Genomic DNA, 21292 nt, shown 5'->3' on the forward strand with positions numbered 1-21292 from the left:
AAGTACCATCTTTATATGTCCTTTGGTGCGCTGTGGCCGGGAATCAAACCCACGACCTTTTGCTCTATGGGCAGACACTCTAGATTACATCATGGAGGTGGTCACATGACAGTGTTCATGCATCACGATTCAATATCCATGTGAGGGATTCTACTTTCATGTGTGAGATTATTCATTGTGACTTTACTTTCATGTGTGAGATTATTCATTGTGACTTTACTTTCATGTGTGAGATTATTCATTGTGACTTTACTTACATGTGTGAGATTATTCATTGTGACTTTACTTTCATGTGTGAGATTATTCATTGTGACTTTACTTTCATGTGTGAGATTATTCATTGTGACTTTACTTACATGTGTGAGATTATTCATTGTGACTTTACTTACATGTGTGAGATTATTCATTGTGACTTTACTTACATGTGTGAGATTATTCATTGTGACTTTACTTACATGTGAGGGATGACTCAGTGTGACTCCAATGGTGGTATAGTAAAGAGGAAAGAGAAATGGTTGTATGGTGATGTCCATGTCAAAATATCTACTTATTATAACTGTCTTGGGTTGTTGTTTTCTATTCAATGTGTTGGTCCAAGGGAAATAACTCACTTGTACATAAAGCATATAAGGCATTATTTGCTGCAAAGTAATTATAATACAAATACAAAAATATTTCAATGTCAGTCTTAGATACCTAGATAAAACCTATTTTGTGACATTCATCTGAAATTTGGGGACGTTCTAAGATAGGATTTATTGAATGATTTTATGTTAGATTTTGTAAATTTGCATTCCGAATAAGTTATCATGTCCCAAAGGTTGCTGTGCTAGGTGAATGTGGCGGACATGGTATATTTATTGATTTTCATAAGAAATGTGTTAAAAATTTAAATATTGGCTGAAATTGTTATCAATTCCAAATACATATGTATTTTTTAGGGTAAATATTGTTTATACTTATCCTGACTCATACTTATTGCTACGTATTTCCGAACGGTGGTAGAAACTTTCTGAACTGTGTTCCTGATTTCGTGGGTTTGTAAAGTTCACTAAAGGAAAGGGACTTTTCCTCTCTTACTTTGAATGACTCATGCTCAGCATTGCATGGTAAAACAGGGGAACATGGACTTTCAGTTGTTGGTTATGGAACAGTTACCATAAGTCAACGTGAATACTGGGTGAGTGTCCTGGTAATAAAGTCTACCTTCTGTTTGGCATCATAATTCTTCTGTGACCAGTAATGGTCAAAACTGGTAATCTCTGAGGTCATGGAAAGTGAAATCTCCAGGTACAACCTTCCATTGGGAAACAGTTTCCTGATAGCACTAAATCATCAGATGGCTCTTACTTCATGTGGGTTGGAGGGTGATGGTGGGGGGCTAATCCTGTAGGCTCGCAGTAGTAGGTTGTTGGTCTGCCTGATTTTCTGATAATCAGCCTTTCCCAAGATAATGCCAGCCAAAGGTAGAGGGTCCGGTACTGGTGAGACAAAGGTTGCTACCTGTATTTTAAATCTGGTTGCCAAGACATCCTCTGAGTTATTGATGCGGTGATTTCATCATCTCTTGAAGAAGCATAGAGAACATTTGGAGGGTATGCTGCATCAACATATCTGTTTTCACAAATTACCGATCCTCAAAAGTGAAAGATGACTTGTCCTTCCGGGTTGATTATCTCCATGTCAGCTTGTAGTTCTGGTGGAAAGATGATTGATTCCATCCCCTGGGTGCCCTTTAAGTGCTCCCGTTCTTATATCAAGCTGACAATGAAGGATGGTGCCTCAGTATGAATTACACCACATGACATCATTGGGGATCAACTAAAGTTAGTGAGCCATTCACATTGATGTATAGTGTCAGGCATTTGATCAGACAAGTAATCATGCAAACTAATATGTAAAGGTGCACTGCATATCTTGCATTAGGTCAGTTTGACCTAATTCCAGCATAGTCAATTAGTTTGTTTACAGTCAGTGAAAAAATCTTGACATGTGACATGCACAGATAACACAGAAAACTGCATTCTTGCAGCGGATGAGGTCCAATGCTCCACCCACTGACAATCCAGTGTGAACTGTATGGTTAATAGACAGAGCGATAACGGTGTACTTACAGTCAGTTCCCTGTAGAATCTGTGACATGTCCAGTGCAGAAGCAATTTCATTTTCATGATATTTTTTGCATGAAGGTAACTGCAAACTGTCGATATTTGACAAAGCTTTGCTGATAGTAATTGTGAAGTTTCGATGAATTACCCAGCTGATGTCTACCTTGTCTTGATGTCCATGAATGACTGATCCTCTTGGTACAGATACGCTGAAGCGATAATGTACTGCAATCACTTTAGCAGGGTTTGGATCCTGAGGTGAGAATCATGACAGTTATGAATGATAATTTTAGAATTTGGGTACATGGTAGTACAAGACTACTGTGCTACCAGAACCTGTGTGAAGGTCTGTGGCTGCCTGTGTGGAGGTCTGTGGTTGCCTGTGTGGAGGTCTGAAGTTGCCTGTGTGAAGGTCTTTGGCTGCCTGTGTGAAGGTCTGTGGCTGCCTATGTGAAGGTCTGAAGCTGTCTGTGTGAAGGTCTGTGGTTGCCTGTGTGAAGGTCTGTGGCTGCCTGTGTGAAGGTCTGTGGCTGCCTGTGTGGAGGTCTGTGGCTGCCTGTGTGGAGGTCTGAAGTTGCCTGTGTGGAGGTCTGTGGCTGCCTGTGTGAAGGTCTGTGGCTGCCTGTGTGGAGGTCTGTGGCTGCCTGTGTGAAGGTCTGTGGCTGCCTGTGTGAAGGTCTGAGGCTGCCTGTGTGAAGGTCTGTGGCTGCCTGTGTGAAGGTCTGTGGCTGCCTGTGTGAAGGTCTGTGGCTGCCTGTGTGGAGGTCTGTGGCTGCCTGTGTGGAGGTCTGTGGCTGCCTGTGTGGAAGTCTGTGGCTGCCTGTGTGGAGGTCTGTGGCTGCCTATGTGGAGGTCTGTGGCTGCCTATGTGAAGGTCTGAAGCTGTCTGTGTGAAGGTCTGTGGTTGCCTGTGTGAAGGTCTGTGGCTGCCTGTGTGAAGGTCTGTGGCTGCCTGTGTGGAGGTCTGTGGCTGCCTGTGTGGAGGTCTGAAGTTGCCTGTGTGAAGGTCTTTGGCTGCCTGTGTGAAGGTCTGTGGCTGCCAATGTGAAGGTCTGAAGCTGCCTATGTACACTTCTGCTACGTGAAAGCTGAAAACTGTGAGAACTTTGAGGTTCCATGAATCCTTGCGACTGCATACCATTGACTGCTGCATGAACTTCTGGGACTGTGTGCAGTTTGCCTGAAAGGCTGCGTGAACCCAAGAGTCTGTGAGCAGGTGGGCTGTGTGAACCCCTGTTAATTCGAAAGGGGTGGTGGCTGTGCAAAGGAAAGGGCCTCAGAGTAGTTTGCTGTGTGAAGGTCTCCTGCATGCAGGGTGGCTGCATGAACCCTAGAGGCTGCGAGCATGAAAGTACCTGCACAAACCCCTGCGCCTGTTAAACGGCTGATGGTCTGCAGCTCAGTGTTGGTGGCTGCATGAACCTGGCAGGCTGCATGAACCCTAGATGCTTCACTCAGGTGGGATGCGGGATTCACTGCACCTGTCAAAGGGCTGGTTGCTGCGGGAACGAGTGCGCCTGTCAAAGGGTTGGTTGCTGCGGGAACAACTGCACCTGTCAAAGGGCTGGTTGCTGCAGGAACAACTGCAGCTGTCAAAGGGCTGGTTACTGCAGGAACCAGTGCGCCTGTCAAAGGGCTGGTTGCTGCGGGAACCAGTGCGCCTGTCAAAGGGCTTGTGGCTGCGGGAACCAGTGCACCTGTCAAAGGGCTGGTGGCTGTGGGAACCAGTGCACCTGTCAAAGGGCTGGTTACTGCGGGAACCAGTGCGTCTGTCAAAGGGCTTGTGGCTGCGGGAACCAGTGCACCTGTCAAAGGGCTGGTGGCTGCGGGAACCAGTGCACCTGTCAAAGGGCTGGTTACTGCAGGAACCAGTGCGCCTGTCAAAGGGCTGGTTGCTGCGGGAACCAGTGCGCCTGTCAAAGGGCTGGTTGCTGCAGGAACCAGTGCACCTGTCAAAGGGCTGGTTGCTGCGGGAACCAGTGCGCCTGTCAAAGGGCTTGTGGCTGCGGGAACCAGTGCGCCTGTCAAAGGGCTGGTGGCTGTGGGAACCAGTGCGCCTGTCAAAGGGCTGGTTGCTGCGGGAACGAGTGCGCCTGTCAAAGGGTCGGTTGTTGTGGGAACGAGTGCACCTGTCAAAGGGCTGGTGGCTGCGGGAACCAGTGCGGTTGTCAAAGGGCTGGTGGCTGCGGGAACCAGTGCGGTTGTCAAAGGGCTGGTGGCTGCGGGAACCACTGCACCTGTCAAAGGGCTGGTGTCTGAGGGAACAACTGCATCTGTCAAAGGGCTGGTGGCTGCGGGAACAACTGGAGCTGTCAAAGGGCTGGTGGCTGCAGGAACCATTGCACCTGTCAAAGGGCTGGTGGCTGTGGGAACCACTGCACCTGTCAAAGGGCTGGTGGCTGCGGGAACCACTGCACCCGTTAAAGGGCTGGTTACTGCGGGAACCTGTGCGGCTGTCAAAGGGCTGGTGGCTGAGGGAACAACTGCACCTGTCAAAGGGCTGGTGGCTGCGGGAACAACTGGAGCTGTCAAAGGGCTGGTGGCTGCAGGAACCATTGCACCTGTCAAAGGGCTGGTGGCTGCGGGAACCACTGCACCTGTCAAAGGGCTGGTGACTGCGGGAACCAGTGCGGCTGTCAAAGGGCTGGTTACTGCGGGAACCACTGCACCTGTCAAAGGGCTGGTAACTGCGGGAACCACTGCACCTGTCAAAGGGCTGGTTACTGCGGGAACCAGTGCGCCTGTCAAAGGGCTGGTTACTGCGGAAAACCAGTGCGGCTGTCAAAGGGCTGGTTACTGCGGGAACCACTGCACCTGTCAAAGGGCTTGTGGCTGCGCAAAGGTTAATGCCTCAGTGTAGGTTTCTGTGTGAACATCCCCTTCTCAGCTGAAGCAGTTCTTTCATGATAATCACATTAGCATAGACGTGTTGACTCTTTGTCAGGGCTGACTTTGATGAAGTAGAAGAAGGATTCTTCAGCAATTGTAGATTCTTCATGTTGCACGTAGCCAACTTCGGGTTGGGTGCATGTTTTACAGGGGTGTCAACAATTCTGCTGCCCAGAGAAGCCACTGCAGGGAATGCAACTACTGAGGGGTGAGTCAGTGTGACTACTTACATGTGAGGGATGACTCAGTGTGACTAATTACATGTGAGGGGTGACTCAGTGTGACTACTTACATGTGAGGGATGACTCAGTGTGACTAATTACATGTGAGGGGTGACTCAGTGTGACTACTTACATGTGAGGGATGACTCAGTGTGACTACTTACATGTGAGGGATGACTCAGTGTGACTACTTACATGTGAGGGATGACTCAGTGTGACTACTTACATCTGAGGGATGACTCAGTGTGACTACTTACATGTGAGGGATGACTCAGTGTGACTACTTACATGTGAGGGATGACTCAGTGTGACTACTTACATGTGAGGGATGACTCAGTGTGACTACTTACATGTGAGGGATGTCTCAGTGTGACTACTTACATGTGAGGGATGACTCAGTGTGACTACTTACATGTGAGGGATGACTCAGTGTGACTACTTACATGTGAGGGATGACTCAGTGTGACTACTTACATCTGAGGGATGACTCAGTGTGACTACTTACATCTGAGGGATGGTGACTCTACTTACTCTTATAGAATGTGGCTCTCATTAAACATGAAGGGTTCTGCTGTGTCACTGTACTTGTGTGATGGAATGTATATAGTGTTAAGTCATCACATACAAGTGATATAGGGATGTATATTTACCATACAGAGGCACGTTTCTCCTGATGTTTCCATATACCAACTTGAACCCTGCAGCCTGTCAACAGCAAGGTCAGCTCAATTTAATGTCGCACCTCACTTATCCTCTAACAAGTGGGAGATATAAGTTGAAGCAGTATCATTAGGTTGCTTGTTTGGTGTTTAATGTTGCACTCAGCAATATTCCAGCTATATGATGTCCGTCTGTTTATAATCGAGTCTGGAACAGACAATCCAGTGATTAATATCATGAGCATCAATCCACGCAATTGGGATACGATGACATGCATCAACCAAGTCAGCGAGTCTGAACACTTGATCCTGATAGTCGCCTCTTACAGTATCACTAAGGGAACATGTGATTTAATAAGTCCCACGTTAGGTTTTATACCAGCCGGACCAATGAAATGACTAACAGGAAGTTTATATCAGCAACTAAGAAAGCTGCTTTCTTGACGTTTGCAGCATTAGTTTCAACCTGTTGACGACTAGGCTTTCAAAATTATTTTGAATCAGTCAAACAGCCTGTAACAGTAATTCGGAATACCCTGTGTGAAGCATTTGAGGTTGCATAATTAGAAAACATATTCTGCTGACAATATAACATAACAATATGATTATTTCCTGTCTAATTATTTTATAGCAATGTATATGTACTGTTATCGATCATGATATTGTCTGACTTTCAATTGCGAACGTTGTTTATACGACATACTCACAGGTGAACAGGATTTGATTGAATATATTTCGTTTCAGGTAAATATTGTCCAGTGGGCGAGATTTCCAGATATCTGGGGTCGGGATAGAAGGGTAACACAGTTCTAACATGAAAGTCAAAAGTGAAGATGAATACTAGGACTAATTGTAAAACAACCTGGGAAACACTCACCTCAAAAATCTTCCAACTATTCGCTGCAGATCCAGATCCAGATCCGAAGTCATGAAGGTCAAGGTCATTAAACATCTGCCAACAACAAAAGTGTAGGGGCAAAGCAGTTGTAGTGATGGCGATGGTAGCGTTAGTTGTAGTGATGGCAATGGTAGCGTTAGTTGTAGTAATAGCGATGATAGCGTTAGTTGTAGTGATGGTAGCGTTAGTTGTAGTGATGGTGATGGTAGCGTTAGTTGTAGTGATGGCGATGGTAGCGTTAGTTGTAGTGATGGCGATGGTAGTGTTAGTTGTAGTGATGGCGATGGTAGCGTTAGTTGTAATGATGGCAATGGTAGCGTTAGTTGTAGTGATGGCGATGGTAGCGTTAGTTGTAGTGATGGCGATGGTAGTGTTTGTTGTTGTGATGGCGATGGTAGCGTTAGCTGTAGTGATGGCAATGGTAGCGTTAGTTTTAGTGATGGTAGCGTTAGTTGTAGTGATGGCGATGGTAGCGTTAGTTGTAGTGATGGTAGCGTTAGTTGTTGTGATGGCGATGGTAGCGTTAGCTGTAGTGATGGCGATGGTAGCGTTAGTTGTAGTGATGGCGATGGTAGCGTTAGTTGTAGTGATGGTGATGGTAGTGTTAGTTGTAGTGATGGCGATGGTAGCATTAGTTGTAGTGATGGCGATGGTAGCGTTAGTTGTAGTGATGGCGATGGTAGTGTTAGTTGAGGTGATGGCGATGGTAGCGTTAGTTGTAGTGATGGTGATGGTAGTGTTAGTTGTAGTGATGGCGATGGTAGCATTAGTTGTAGTGATGGCGATGGTAGCGTTAGTTGTAGTGATGGCGATGGTAGTGTTAGCTGTAGTGAGTGAGTTCATCAGTGTATTTTAGTTATATGACAGCCTAGTATGGGCAGTAGTAGGTGTGGTAGGTGGTAGTGTAGTGGTGGTCAGGAAGTGAGTAAGTATGGTCTTTTGCCCCTTTCAGCAATATTCATGCAATATCATGGAGGGATCTCGATCTTCAGTGTGATGTGATAACGCCTTAAGTAAGCTTCCCCATTGCAATAGTGAGATGTTGTAGTCGTAGATGTAGTTGTAGTAGAGGAGGCAGTAGTTGTGAGAAGTAGTGGTCATAGTTGTAGTAGTAGTAGTAGTAGTAGTAGTAGTAGTAGTAGTAGTAGTAGTAGTAGTAGCAGTAGTAGCAGTGAGGGTAGAAGTGGCAGTAGTGGAAGTGAAGGTAGTGGCAGAAGTAGTTATGGCAATAGTTGTGATGGTAGTAGTTGTGATAGTAGTAGTGGTGGTTGGGTTGGTTTGTTTCTTGTTTAATGCCTCATTCAGCAATATTCCAGCTATATGACGACAGTCTGTAAATAATGGAGTGTGGACCAGACAGTCCAGTGATTAATATCATGAGATCCACGCAGTGGGGATTGAAGACATGTAGTTGTTATGTTAATAATCAACACTAGATTTCTGTACAATCTGCTCTTATGCCCACTATCATAATTGTTTCTTATTTGTATCACTGCATTGGCTATACACCATATATACCTTTTTTCTTGTCAGGGATTTTTCAAATTTTAGTACATAGACAGCTTTGTCTACTGCCAGCAATCCAATGCGCATGTTAGCCCCACCGGACAGGCTGATCTGACCAGTTTCTTTGGGCAGATAGGAATCTTTGTTCCCAACTTTGCGAATCTGAAAAGAAAAATATACTTTAAAAAATGTAAATAGGTGAGTGAGAGAGGCCTTTAACGCGACGACAGCAAAACAATGACACCAAGAATTGGCTTCACATATTGTTACCATGTGGAGAATTGAACCCATCCATTCTATGCATTTGTCCAACATCACTGTCTCATTTGCCATAACAGGAATATATCTAGACATGCTCAGAGGCCAATGTTTGTCCTCAAGTTTGCAGCAAATGTCAGTAAACTTCCCAATTCATGTTTCCTGGCAATAACTAATGTCAAGGCTCTGTACAGGTGACTTGCATTTCAATGGCCAATCTGAACAAAATAATGATTTTGTTCCCAAACTGCCTGCCAAGGGCACTGGAATTTTAGTTTGGAATGCTTGATAAATCTATGGACGGCCATTCGATCACAAAAATACAAAGTTGAAAGAAAGGACAAAAGTACACAATAATAGTCAAATGTTATGAATAAAGTATTAAATGTTACTAATAAGGGACAAAATACAAAACAAACAGACACCGGTTAGAAAATACAAAGTTGAAACAAAGGTCAAAGTACACAATATAATAGTCAAATGTTACGAAAAGACGTCATATGAAAAGAAAGAACAATTTAAGGGTAATGTAGCTTTATTGCTGTTCAGGGTAAAAACCCCGTCTAGGTCAGGGTTAGCTCCCTTATGTTTGCATATTACATCATCAGGTGACGTCATGATTTGTGGGGGGACTCGAGTGAATGCCATGCTGGCTGTCGCATGTAACTCCTGTCAATAAATCGTACTCAAACGAACACTAGTTTTAGTGTCAACATAACACAACATGGTGTCAGAAGTGTCTAACTACGTTCACGACACGGAACTTTGTGAGTGCGACGAGCGGGTGTCAAAATAGGTGGGATTTCTCCGGTGAATTCTAAACGGAAACAAGAATGTGTGCCTCGAAACCATGAGAAAAGACAGTGAGTAATTCCGAAGTACAGAAACAGTATCGGTGAGTGAACAGCGGTGCAATGCTTAACTGAAGACTCAAACCAGTAAACACAGAACTTTGAACTTTAATTTTCTTACGAAACAAACATGGCATTATTCCAAATTCAACCACCTGAGCAGTTTGACTTTCGTAACCATGGAAAGTGGGAAAGATTCAGAATTTTTTCAAAACTAAGCGCAGATGATGAGAAACTGCAAATTAATACACTTGTGTAAACGATGGGATCTGAAGCAGAGGAAATACTTACGTCATTTCGTTTGTCAAATGATGATGTCAAAAAGTATGATGTGGTTTTGGGCAAGTTTGATCGATTCTTCATTGTGAAATGGAACGTTATATTTGAAAGAGCTAAATTTAACAGTCGCAAACAAGATGAGGGGGAATCAGTTAATTCTTTTATCACTGTACTTTAAGGACTTGCTGAACATTGCAATTACCAGAATTTGAAAGAAGAGATGATCAGAGACAGGATAGTTGTAGGACTACTACGTGATACTAAACTTTCAACCAAGTTGCAGTTAGATTCCACACTCACCCTTGATTTAGCGATGACACAGGCTCGCCAGTCAGAAACTGTATACAAACAACAGGAGGCCATGAGAAACCACTTTTAAAATCCTAACGCAGAAGGGAAAATTAATTCAGTTTTCCGAAAGGGCAAAATCTCCAACCCGAGACCAACCTATTCATCACGTTTCCAGAAAGGAAACCAAAGACCTAACTATGGTAGCGGAGGAAAACCACACAACCAGCACACACCTGAACAGACCTCAGAAAACTGTCCACACTGTGGAGGCAACATGCACTTCAAGTTAAGATGCCCTGCTAGAGATTCAAATTGCAACTTATGCAAAAAGAAAGGACATTTGACAAAAGTGTGTAGGTCTTCAAGCAGAAACGTGCATGAGGTAGATAGTGATAATGAATCTGAAGAGGAAACATTCTTAGGTTCAGTCATCGTGGATCCAGTTACTAAAGCAACGTTAGAATCAGTCTGTGATGAGACCAGCAAACCTTGGATGATCAAGGTGAAGGTTGAAAATCATTATGTGAAATTCAAGATTGATACAGGCGCTGATGTAACTTTGATACCAGAGAAAAACTTTGCAGAAATTGCAAATAATTCTGCTGACATTGAGTATGAATTGCCTGATAGAAAGCTCTCAGGAGTTGGATCCAATTGAAGATATATAAGATCCAATTGAAACCAGATGCAAAACAATTTGCTTTGTCTACTCTAAGGAAAGGTGGACTGCCTCTCAGGAAGCAGATCCAAGAGGAGCTGGCCAGAATGGAACGTCTTGGTGTTATATCACCAGTTACAGGGCCTACAGAGAGGTGTGCAGGAATGGTTCTCATACCTAAGCCTAAGTAACCTAAGAAATAAGGTTAGGATTTTTGTAGACCTTACAAAACTGAACAAGAATGTTCCCCGAGAGAATCACCCTTGCCATCAATCGAGCAGACACTGGGACAAATTGCAGGAGCAAAGTACTTTACAAAGCTTGACGCAAACTCAGGATTCTACCAGATAGCCCTCGCTAAAGAATCTTCTCACCTAACCACCTTCATTACCCCCTTAGGCACTATCTCCTTAGGGGCTGGGGGCAGTACTTCTTCAACTACATGGAAAAGACTGGAGACAGAGTTGCTTATGAATCTAGATCACTGACCACAACGGAACAGAAGTATGCAGAGGTCGAGAAGGAAGCCTTAGCGACGACATGGGCATGTGCGAAGTTCTCAACATATCAGATTGGACTACAGTTCACCATAGAGACTGACCATAAGCCATAAGTGTCAATGCTTGGATCCAAAGAACTTGACTTGCTCCCTCCCAGAGTTCAGAGATTTCGCATGAGATTAATGAGATACCACTACTCTGTCAACTATGTTCCAGGAAAGAATCTTGTAGCTGCAGACACTCTGTCCCGTGCACCTATCACGTCTGAAGTCTTGAAGTCATAACAGGAACTGGGACAAGAGACAGATAGTTACCATGTCACAAGTAGCCCTACATTTCCTCAGAGCAACGGGGAAGTTGAGAGAGCCGTTAAAACTGTCAAATTATTGCTCAAGAAGGAGAAAGATCCTTACCCCGCTCTCTTATCGTATCGTACTACACCACTGCAGAATGGGTACAGCCCAGCTGAACTTCTGATGGGAAGACGCCTGAGAACAACAGTTCCAGTGCTACCAGAATTGCTGAATCCTAAGCTACCAGACACTTGTCTACTTAGGGACAAAGAGCAGCAAAGCAAATCAGCCCAGAAGAGAAACTTCGATCATCGAAATAAGGCTAGAGACTTATGTAAGCTTGAACCAGGACAGACAGTCTGGTCTAAGTTCTTAGGTCAAGCTGTTGTTGCAAAACAAACAGACTTTCCAGGGTCTTACATTGTTGAGACCCCTTCAGGCAGTTACCGTAGAAACCGGCAACAACTGGCACCAATGCCAGTATCAGCATGTCCAGATTCACCGTCGGCACCCCTTCCAGTAGATGTACCTGTATTACCATCATCAACAACTACAACATCATCTACTGGTGTGACTTCTACCACAAGATCTGGAAGGCGTGTGGTGCCTCCAAATAGACTTGATTTGTGACATTAATGTGTTAACATTTCTTCATGTACTGTTGAGTACACGTTCAAAGGAGACTTTAAAGTTTGAATGTTTCAAGTCCCAAAATTCATGGGAAAGTTTTCAGTTAAATTCAAGTGTGCCAAAGTTAAATGGTAAATGTTTAATTCTAATTCGTGTTGTGCCAAATTCACTTTAAAGGTGACTCTGAACTTTAATTAATGAAAGTAGTCAAAGGAAAGGGGGATGTAGCGTTATTGCTGTTCAGGGTAAAAACCCAGTCTAGGTTAGTTAGAGTAAGCTCCCCTATGTTTGCGTATTACGTCATCGGGTGATGTCATGATTTGTGGGGGGACTCGAGTGAATGCCATGCTGGCTGTCGCATGTAACTCCGGTCAATAAAACATTTACAGCAATCAACACGAATGTCACTGACCCATTTTTACAAATATGGAAACGTCATAGAACAAACCAGATGACGTAACTATTGAACGTGACATCTGAACACGTAAATGTCAATGCTGTTTTATGCAGATGTTCATCTGGTAAAAAATACATGTAAATCATAGGATACAGGTGGCCTCAGGCGTATCAGGTGTCTTTGGAAGATGGGAAATCTACACTAGACATTCTTTAAAATTCAGCCAGTTTAACCTACCCTTAGTTCCTCCCTACAAGAAGTCTTCATTAGAAGGTGAGTGGAGTCAGCAACCACATGATCGGATGCAACGTAAAACACGACAATCCGGGCACTTGGCACCATGTCTTTCAGAAACCGGCTTGGGATTGTTCTGATATCATGGCCATTTGAACCGGAAGTGTAACTTTCTCGGAAAACCACCTGACCACGGGAAGACACCTGCAATAAAAAAAAAAGGGGACATAATAATTTTTTCTTATTTTGTAATCCAGTTTCAGCAGAGATGAATCATCAGAGTTGAAACATTTCTTACATAGCCTAGAAAAACACAGTGACAGTGTCTGGTCACCATACCAAGATCCAGATTCAGTTCAGGAACGAAAGGGGGTAATGGGTGGCCCAGTCATCTAAGGCACCGCAGCTCGCTGTGTAGAGCAAGGCGCGACTGAAACCAATGATCATGGGTTTGAATGCAAGATCGCCTGATGATGTGCTTAGGTTTGTCAACACCATACCAATGCTAGTGGGTTCCACCAAAGTGGCAAATATCTAAGACCTGCTTCACATCGAGTTTTCCGCCCATGCCAAGTTGACACGCCTTAACAAAACTAAGATACTGCTCAAACCGGTGTTAAATCAAGCTCACCTACTCTATCACTTCGGAATCAAAGATGGTGAATAAGATCAAAAGAACATACAATAAGACTCTGGTCACCTGGCAACAGAAACAACATTATTATGGAACTTTAATAATTATATCAATAAAATGAAGAAGTCAATTTATCATGCATCATATTCCATTCACCTAGTGAATGGTCTTGGCACTAGTTTATTAATATCCTGGTCTGTTGATCGGTGAACACTTAAACCAATTATCAGGATTATGTTGTATAACTTACCATGATGAAATAGAGGCCAGGAGATCCATGGTACCTCACATGGACAGGCAAGTCTTGATTCATCTGAAACGGAGAGCAAAATCATTTTAGATTTCTTAAGAAAGCTGTTTGACATGAATCTGAGCGTGACCTTACTATGCACCACCAGAACATGCATCATTATTAATACATCATAGATTTAGTTATCAATTGTTAATTGTTATTAAAATTATTCACAATGTCATGATCCAATGTTGTTTCACAAATTCAATAATGAATGTGTCACGGACATAAACTTTCCGAGTTCCATGATGGGATTCGAACCACAGACCTTCTGATCAGAGGTCGGACGCCTTGTCCACATGACCAAAGAGGTTAACCCCGACTCAGCAAGTTGACAAGGAAAGGATGTCATCTGTGGGATGACTCCACATCCTGCGACATACTTCCTCTGTCAACAGAGGGCACATCCCTTTCCTACCCATAGTAGGGTACCGAGACTTATTTTCCTCTAATTTAATATGAATGTTCTCAGCCCTACGCTGTGCGACAAAGTCACGGCCATAAAATTTCTGAGTTCCGTGATGGGATTTGAACCATGGACCTTCTGATCAGAGGTCGGATGCCTTGTCCACATGACCAAAGAGGTAAACCCCCCTCAGGAGGTTGACAAGGAAAGGATGTCATCTGTGGGATGACTCCACATCCTGCTACATATGCAATGTTGTTATTTTTGTAGGATTAACAGAAACAGTACACAATGTAAAACAGTTAAGAATCACAATGTGGCAAATGTATCAGGCAATGAAAACAGTTGTCACCTATGCGCCAGCAGCTTTAGGCCATGCCCCTTATTAGGTTAGTTTTGGAAGGCGATTACAGACCGTGTGATTTCAGCACTTTCACTCAAACATTTAAATACTTTATACGCAAAATTATGAATTTTTCTCTCTCAGAAATTGACTATTAAATGTATCTAGGAAAAATGAGATTCGCAATAAAATCGTGATCTTTTTTTTCACTTAACTTGCCCTTTAAAATATAGCAATGGTGGAGAGTGGGTCCAATTCGAAATATGCAATGCTGAAACGAACTGTACAATTGAACTACAACTCTGAGTGAGAAAAAGGATAAGATACGATAAGAGCCAAATTTGGAAATGCCAAACTTGGAAAATACTGCAAACATTATCAGTTATGTTGAAACTAGCATTTTTTTCTTTCTTACCCTTGTAAAATTTGGACATCTGGTATGATCTATAAATGACTGAAATGAGTGGAAAAAAACCGATATATCTAGCCTCAAGTGGTAATTTTACTGTGAGTAAGTTCATGACACAAGATGATTTTTGTTACCATAGTCATTTACTGACAGAAAGGAATATAATACCCTTGAATGTCAAGGATGACCTTGACCACATTTATTGTTGTTTAAGTTTTTAAGCACATTAATACAAAATGTTAACGCCTGAGAATATCAGTCTCGATTGTCCAGATTCCACTTGGCGTAAAAGACAAAAGAGTGGTCAAAATTAAATATTAAGGATCACTGATATTTAGTGATGTCCCCAACGCTAATCATACACAACAAGGATAAACATACCGATGGTTTTTCTTTTACTTCAATGACAATGTAGCCACTGTTTGATGATGTCACTCGTTTGACCCTCAGTGTACTTTCGTCCAAGGGGTGACCTTCTGGTTGGTACTGAAATTAAATGGCTGTTATATTTAGAAACATTGCCATCGCTTCATCATATTAACTCACACAATGCATGATTGTGTTATAAGCACATGATTTACTGTTAAGCATATGGCTATATGTATCAACAAATGGTCACACAAAAAGCATGTGGTCATATGTTAAACAAAGCATTGCTTTTGGTCATATGTTAAACAAAGCATTGCTTTTGGTCATATGTTAAACAAAGCATTGCTTTTGGTCATATGTTAAACAAAGCATTGCTTTTGGTCATATGTTAAACAAAGCATTGCTAATGGTCATATGGTAATTGCTAATGGTCATATAGTGAGCAAAGCACATAGTCATATGTAATCAAGGCATATGGTCATATAGTGAGCAAAGCACATAGTCATATGTAATCAAGGCATATGGTCATATAGTGAGCAAAGCACATGGTCATATGTAATCAAGGCATATGGTCATATAGAGAGCAAAGCACATGGTCATATGTAATCAAGGCATATGGTCATATAGTGAGCAAAGCACATAGTCATATGTAAGCTATGCATGTGGTCATATAGTGAGCAAAGCACATAGTCATATGTAAGCTATGCATATTGTCATATAGTGAGCAAAGCATATAGTCATATGTAAGCAATGCATATGGTCATATAGTGAGCAAGCACATGGTCATATGGTAATCAAGACGTGGTCATATAGTGAGCAAAGCACATGGTCATATGTAAGCTATGCATATGGTCATATAGTGAGCAAAGCACATAGACATATGTAATCAAGGCATATGGTCATATAGTGAGCAAAGCACATGGTCATATGTAATCAAGGCATATGGTCATATAGTGAGCAAAGCACATGGTCATATGTAAGCTATGCATGTGGTCATATAGTGAGCAAAGCACATGGTCATATGTAAGCTATGCATGTGGTCATATAGTGAGCAAAGCACATAGTCATATGTAAGCTATGCATGTGGTCATATAGTGAGCAAAACACATAGTCATATGTAAGCTATGCATGTGGTCATATAGTGAGCAAAGCACATAGTCATATGTAATCAATGCATATGGTCATATAGTGAGCAAAGCTCATGGTCATATGTAAGCAATGCATATGGACATATAGTGAGCAAAGCACATGGTCATATGTAAGCTATGCATGTGGTCATATAGTGAGCAAAGCACATAGTCATATGTAATCAATGCATGTGGTCATATAGTGAGCAAAGCACATAGTCATATGTAATCAAGACATGTGGTCATATAGTGAGCAAAGCACATGGTCATATGTAAGCTATGCATATGGTCATATAGTGAGCAAAGCACATAGTCATATGTAAGCTATGCATGTGGTCATATAGTGAGCAAAGCACATGGTCATATGTAAGCTATGCATATGGTCATATAGTGAGCAAAGCACATAGTCATATGTAATCAATGCATGTGGTCATATAGTGAGCAAAGCACATAGTCATATGTAAGCTATGCATGTGGTCATATAGTGAGCAAAGCACATAGTCATATGTAAGCAATGCATATTGTCATATAGTGAGCAAAGCACATAGTCATATGTAAGCTATGCATGTGGTCATATAGTGAGCAAAGCTCACAGTCATATGTAATCAAGGCATATGGACATATAGTGAGCAAAGCATATGGTCATATGTAAGCCATGCATATGGTCATATAGTGAGCAAAGCTCATGGTCATATGTAAGCTATGCATGTGGTCATATAGTGAGCAAAGCTCATGGTCATATGTAAGCAAAGCACATAGTCATATGTAATCAAGGCATATGGTCATATAGTGAGCAAAGCATATGGTCATATGTAAGCTATGCATGTGGTCATATAGTGAGCAAGCTCATGGTCATATGTAAGCAAAGCACATAGTCATATGTAAGCTATGCATGTGGTCATATAGTGAGCAAAGCACATGGTCATATGTAAGCTATGCATGTGGTCATATAGTGAGCAAAGCACATAGTCATATGTAAGCAATGCATATTGTCATATAGTGAGCAAATCACATGGTCATATGTAAGCTATGCATATGGTCATATAGTGAGCAAAGCACATGGTCATATGTAAGCTATGCATATTGTCATAAAGTGAGCAAAGCACATAGTCATATGTAAGCTATGCATGTGGTCATATAGTGAGCAAAGCACATGGTCATATGTAAGCTATGCATATTGTCATATAGTGAGCAAAGCACATGGTCATATGTAAGCTATGCATATGGTCATATAGTGAGCAAAGGACATAGTCATATGTAAGCTATGCATGTGGTCATATAGTGAGCAAAGGACATAGTCATATGTAAGCAATGCATGTGGTCATATAGTGAGCAAGCACATGGTCATATGTAAGCAATGCATATGGTCACAAGGTAAGCACACGCACTTTGACAGTGTGAGGTCAAATGATAAGATATCGCAAAAGTGAATGGGTGGTGAATGGGTGGGCAACCAGAGGTTGAAGGAAGATAATGCTAGGTGTATTTATCGGGACGCTAATGACAAACTTGACATACTGAATCAGCATGCAGAATTAAACCTGAACTTTGTGACGGGGCCAGTACAGGAACCACAGTTCCACCCTCCGGAGGATATCGCAAAAAAGAAAACATACCCTGAAGACCATGTCGCCGCTGTCAGGGGCGATGTAGGTGCGACTCACTCTGCCTCTGTTATCGGACGTCAAGGTTGTCGTCTCCTCCCCTGGCATCTTAACAATGACTATAGGCACGTTTTTGGCAATGCTCTCATCGATGTTGGTAACTTCCACCTAAAGTACGAAAACAGTTGACTCATCAAAACAATCAATCAAAGGCACCCACATTGAGGTTGGACACACATTGAAATATAATTAAAATATATTTTAGTCAAATGTATGGATTCAATACTTAGTAGGGTATCAACAGATTTAATGAAATGATAATGTTTAACATCTCTATTAAAAACTTGACATATTTCTTTTCCCAAGATATAAACTTCTAACCAAATCATGACTTGATGGGTTTTTTTTTTTTAAATTTTAACAATCCTGACTTTATATTTTCAGAAATGCTACTCTTAACCACTCTGGGTAAGATACCAGCACTTTCTCAATGACATAATATCATGATTCTACTACAACAGTGGTTCAGATGGTGATACATCGTCAGACATAACTCAAGTAATGACAAATTTAGAGAGACTTGTATGTTGTACTGATAATACAAAACAATTATCAAACCATTGTTTTGTGTAAATGTAGTACAAATTTAGTTGTATTGTGTAAATGACGCACCCGTGGAGTAGGGCTAGGACGGGTAACTCGGGTACTCGGGTTGGGTGGGTCCTGAGTGGGACCCAGGTACCCATAGGACTACCCGGACCCGTGGTTAGTCACGTGCGATATTGTTTAATGACAAAAAACATCTAAAACTCTATGGTTACACTATAAGTCACTAATGTTCCCATTTCTTTCTGACAATGCACCCATTCCTTCCTACTTTAATATGTTTGAATAAAGATAAAACTTCATGCAGTAAACTTTTACCCACGTATTTAAATACATTTTGCCAGGGCTTCAGTTAAACTTTTCCAAATCGGACAGTTTGTACCTATCTCTAAATATCTACAGCGGGTACCCGGGTAGGGTCGGGTAATAGGGTGGTGGGTACCTGGGTACTAAATCAGGACTCGTCCCAGCCCTACCTTGGAGGTACTACTATCCTTATTATCTAAGCTTGATCTTTAACTGCAGAGCAGTATTGGTGTCTTCAATAAAACAAAAACATCAACACCCGAGAATAAACAGTTTCAGTAATCTGACGAAAGAGATTCCATCTTGCATAAAAGCAAAATAACGGTGAACATTATATAAATTGATAACTAAAAATAGACGAGAAAAGGGAAAAACCATGTTGAAAAAGGGACAACATGTTGTATCTAGTGCGTCAACAATTAAATTCGTATCACATGGACAAAGCAAAAGTGAGAGTGAATAATAAATTTAATTTACTCGCTTTTCTCGAACTCTATGGATGATAATAGACAATCTTGCAGCATTCCGATATTTCAAGTCTACAGACAAGTCTGTACCGGTATATCTTTTTCCTTGGTATTATTTCCCCTACATTGTGCTTAAGTGAAGTCTAAATTGTCATGAGAAACTTGTCACTTTGCTGTTTAAGTATTACTCAGAGACCAACCATTTTATGTGAGACAAGCTATTTTTTCAGTACATCGGCAAAACCAGAAAATTTCCACTTACAGCTATGAGCCTATTTTTTATTAAATTGGCTGACAATTTCATTTCTTTAAACAGTTAATAGCACACTCAAACTTCTCAAAAGATTATGGGACAGTTTAATTTTTTGAAAATATCCCATTATGACATTATTACATCCTACTGCTATGGTACTTGTAGTCATTGGCGTTTGAGCCAGTTGTGTTGTTTTCCTCGGGTACAGCCCTGTAAGGTGACGGAGCGGTACTACAGATAATACAACAATGAGTCACGGGAGGGTCTGTCGTGAGTGAGATTGGCCTAACGCCGCTTTGAACACTACTTTATCAGAGCTCCAGATAAGCTTTTGGTGTTGTGGGTATTTTACCCATGCATTTTAAAATCACTGCGTATCAGCTATTCTATCTGGGTATTCAAATTTCTGTTACCCACTAGTTTTTACACATGTGGGTATTTAAGTTAAATATTTAAAAGCACTATTCATCTAGCCCCTGCAAACTGGTGTTGTGTGGGTTCGAGAGCTTTATAGGACTAAAAAATACCACGATACTTCCACAAGAAAGTGTGATGGCAAATGATCATGATGTAACTGTCATCATGGAGTTTGGCAAGGTTGACGGAATGCCCGTTTATAATTTCAAAATAAGTTGCTGATTTGCCAGTCGAATACGCAGGGTTACTTCACAATATTTTGAATATACGCACAAGTTTTATTTTTGTAGCGTATCTGTAATGTTCGTTGCGTATTTGATACGCTTGGATATTATTTTACTGCGTATTTCTGCATTTCTGATGCGTTTTTTACGCAGATACGCAGCTTATCTGGATCTCTGACTTTATTCATATCACGGCATCTCACCTTGATGAGGGAGGAAAGCCAGAGTGATCCAGGTCCTTACTAATTTGATCAAACCTATGAGCAAGGGGTCTGGTGCGGAAAAACCTACAATATAAACAGGGAAAACCCTGGATTTGAACCCATAGGTCTCTAATGCGCCTAGTGGGCGCAAACCTACACAGCGAATTGCAGTGCCATAGACGACTTTGTAAAAAAAAATCATAAGTATTTGGGATAGTAAAACAAACAAATAAACATATCAGTGCCTTGTAGTAATCATTGACATTTCAATGTAATATTACCTCAAAAGTATAGGGAAGTCCAGCCTGATAGTATTTCTTCTTGTTTACAACAGTCAGACTGTAAGGGTACGATGCCAATGTGGTGACTAAATACTCTTCCCGCACGACACTGTTAGTGCCATCTTCTGTTACGTTGATCTTTACGTAGATGCTGCAAACCTCCTCTCTAAGACTTCTCAACGCCTCTGAATCTTTTAGCTCCTCGTCATTAATGACGACATCGACCTGTCCAGAGGCGTTCAACTACAAACAACGTAAAAGATGGGATTTTTTTACAAGACAAGAAAGGTATTGATTTCATGAAAAACATCAGGCTAAAAATACATATAGGAGGTAGGGATTGGGTTCAAAGCAGTCGTTGCGAAGAAAAACACATACTGAGAATATATCCGTGTCACTGCCAATGACACTGACTTCTACATTCAAACAGTGAGTATGGTTTAATGCCACTTTTACTTTTAGCAAAATACCAGCAATATCATGGCAGGGAACACCACAAATGGGCTTCACACGCTATACCCATGTTGGGAATCAAACTCAGGCTTTCTGCACGGCGAGTGAAAGCTTTAACCAGTTAAAAGCTTCCCCAGCACCCAAAATAGGACACAATATGTCGGGTAAGATGAAATGGGGTTTAACGTCACATTCATATCGTCAGTATTCATATCGCGACATGCAT

General features: G+C 41.9%; 1 protein-coding gene across 1 annotated transcript in view; it reads right to left on the minus strand.

Moving 5' to 3' along the window:
• Positions 1-21292, minus strand: part of LOC139471525 (complement C3-like) — an 87187-nt gene that overhangs the window by 50965 nt on the left and 14930 nt on the right. Inside the window, exons 9-16 of the mRNA XM_071253902.1 lie at positions 20614-20856; positions 17869-18024; positions 15138-15242; positions 13557-13619; positions 12676-12876; positions 8294-8443; positions 6755-6829; positions 5869-5923 (exon numbers count right to left, since the gene is read on the minus strand). Of these exons, the coding sequence (XP_071110003.1) occupies positions 5869-5923; positions 6755-6829; positions 8294-8443; positions 12676-12876; positions 13557-13619; positions 15138-15242; positions 17869-18024; positions 20614-20856 (1048 nt within the window). The remainder of the gene's footprint in view (positions 1-5868; positions 5924-6754; positions 6830-8293; positions 8444-12675; positions 12877-13556; positions 13620-15137; positions 15243-17868; positions 18025-20613; positions 20857-21292) is intronic.

Source organism: Haliotis cracherodii, unplaced genomic scaffold, assembly GCF_022045235.1.
Source record: "Haliotis cracherodii isolate W230 unplaced genomic scaffold, xgHalCrac1.p SCAF_23, whole genome shotgun sequence".
Lineage (NCBI taxonomy): Eukaryota > Metazoa > Mollusca > Gastropoda > Lepetellida > Haliotidae > Haliotis > Haliotis cracherodii.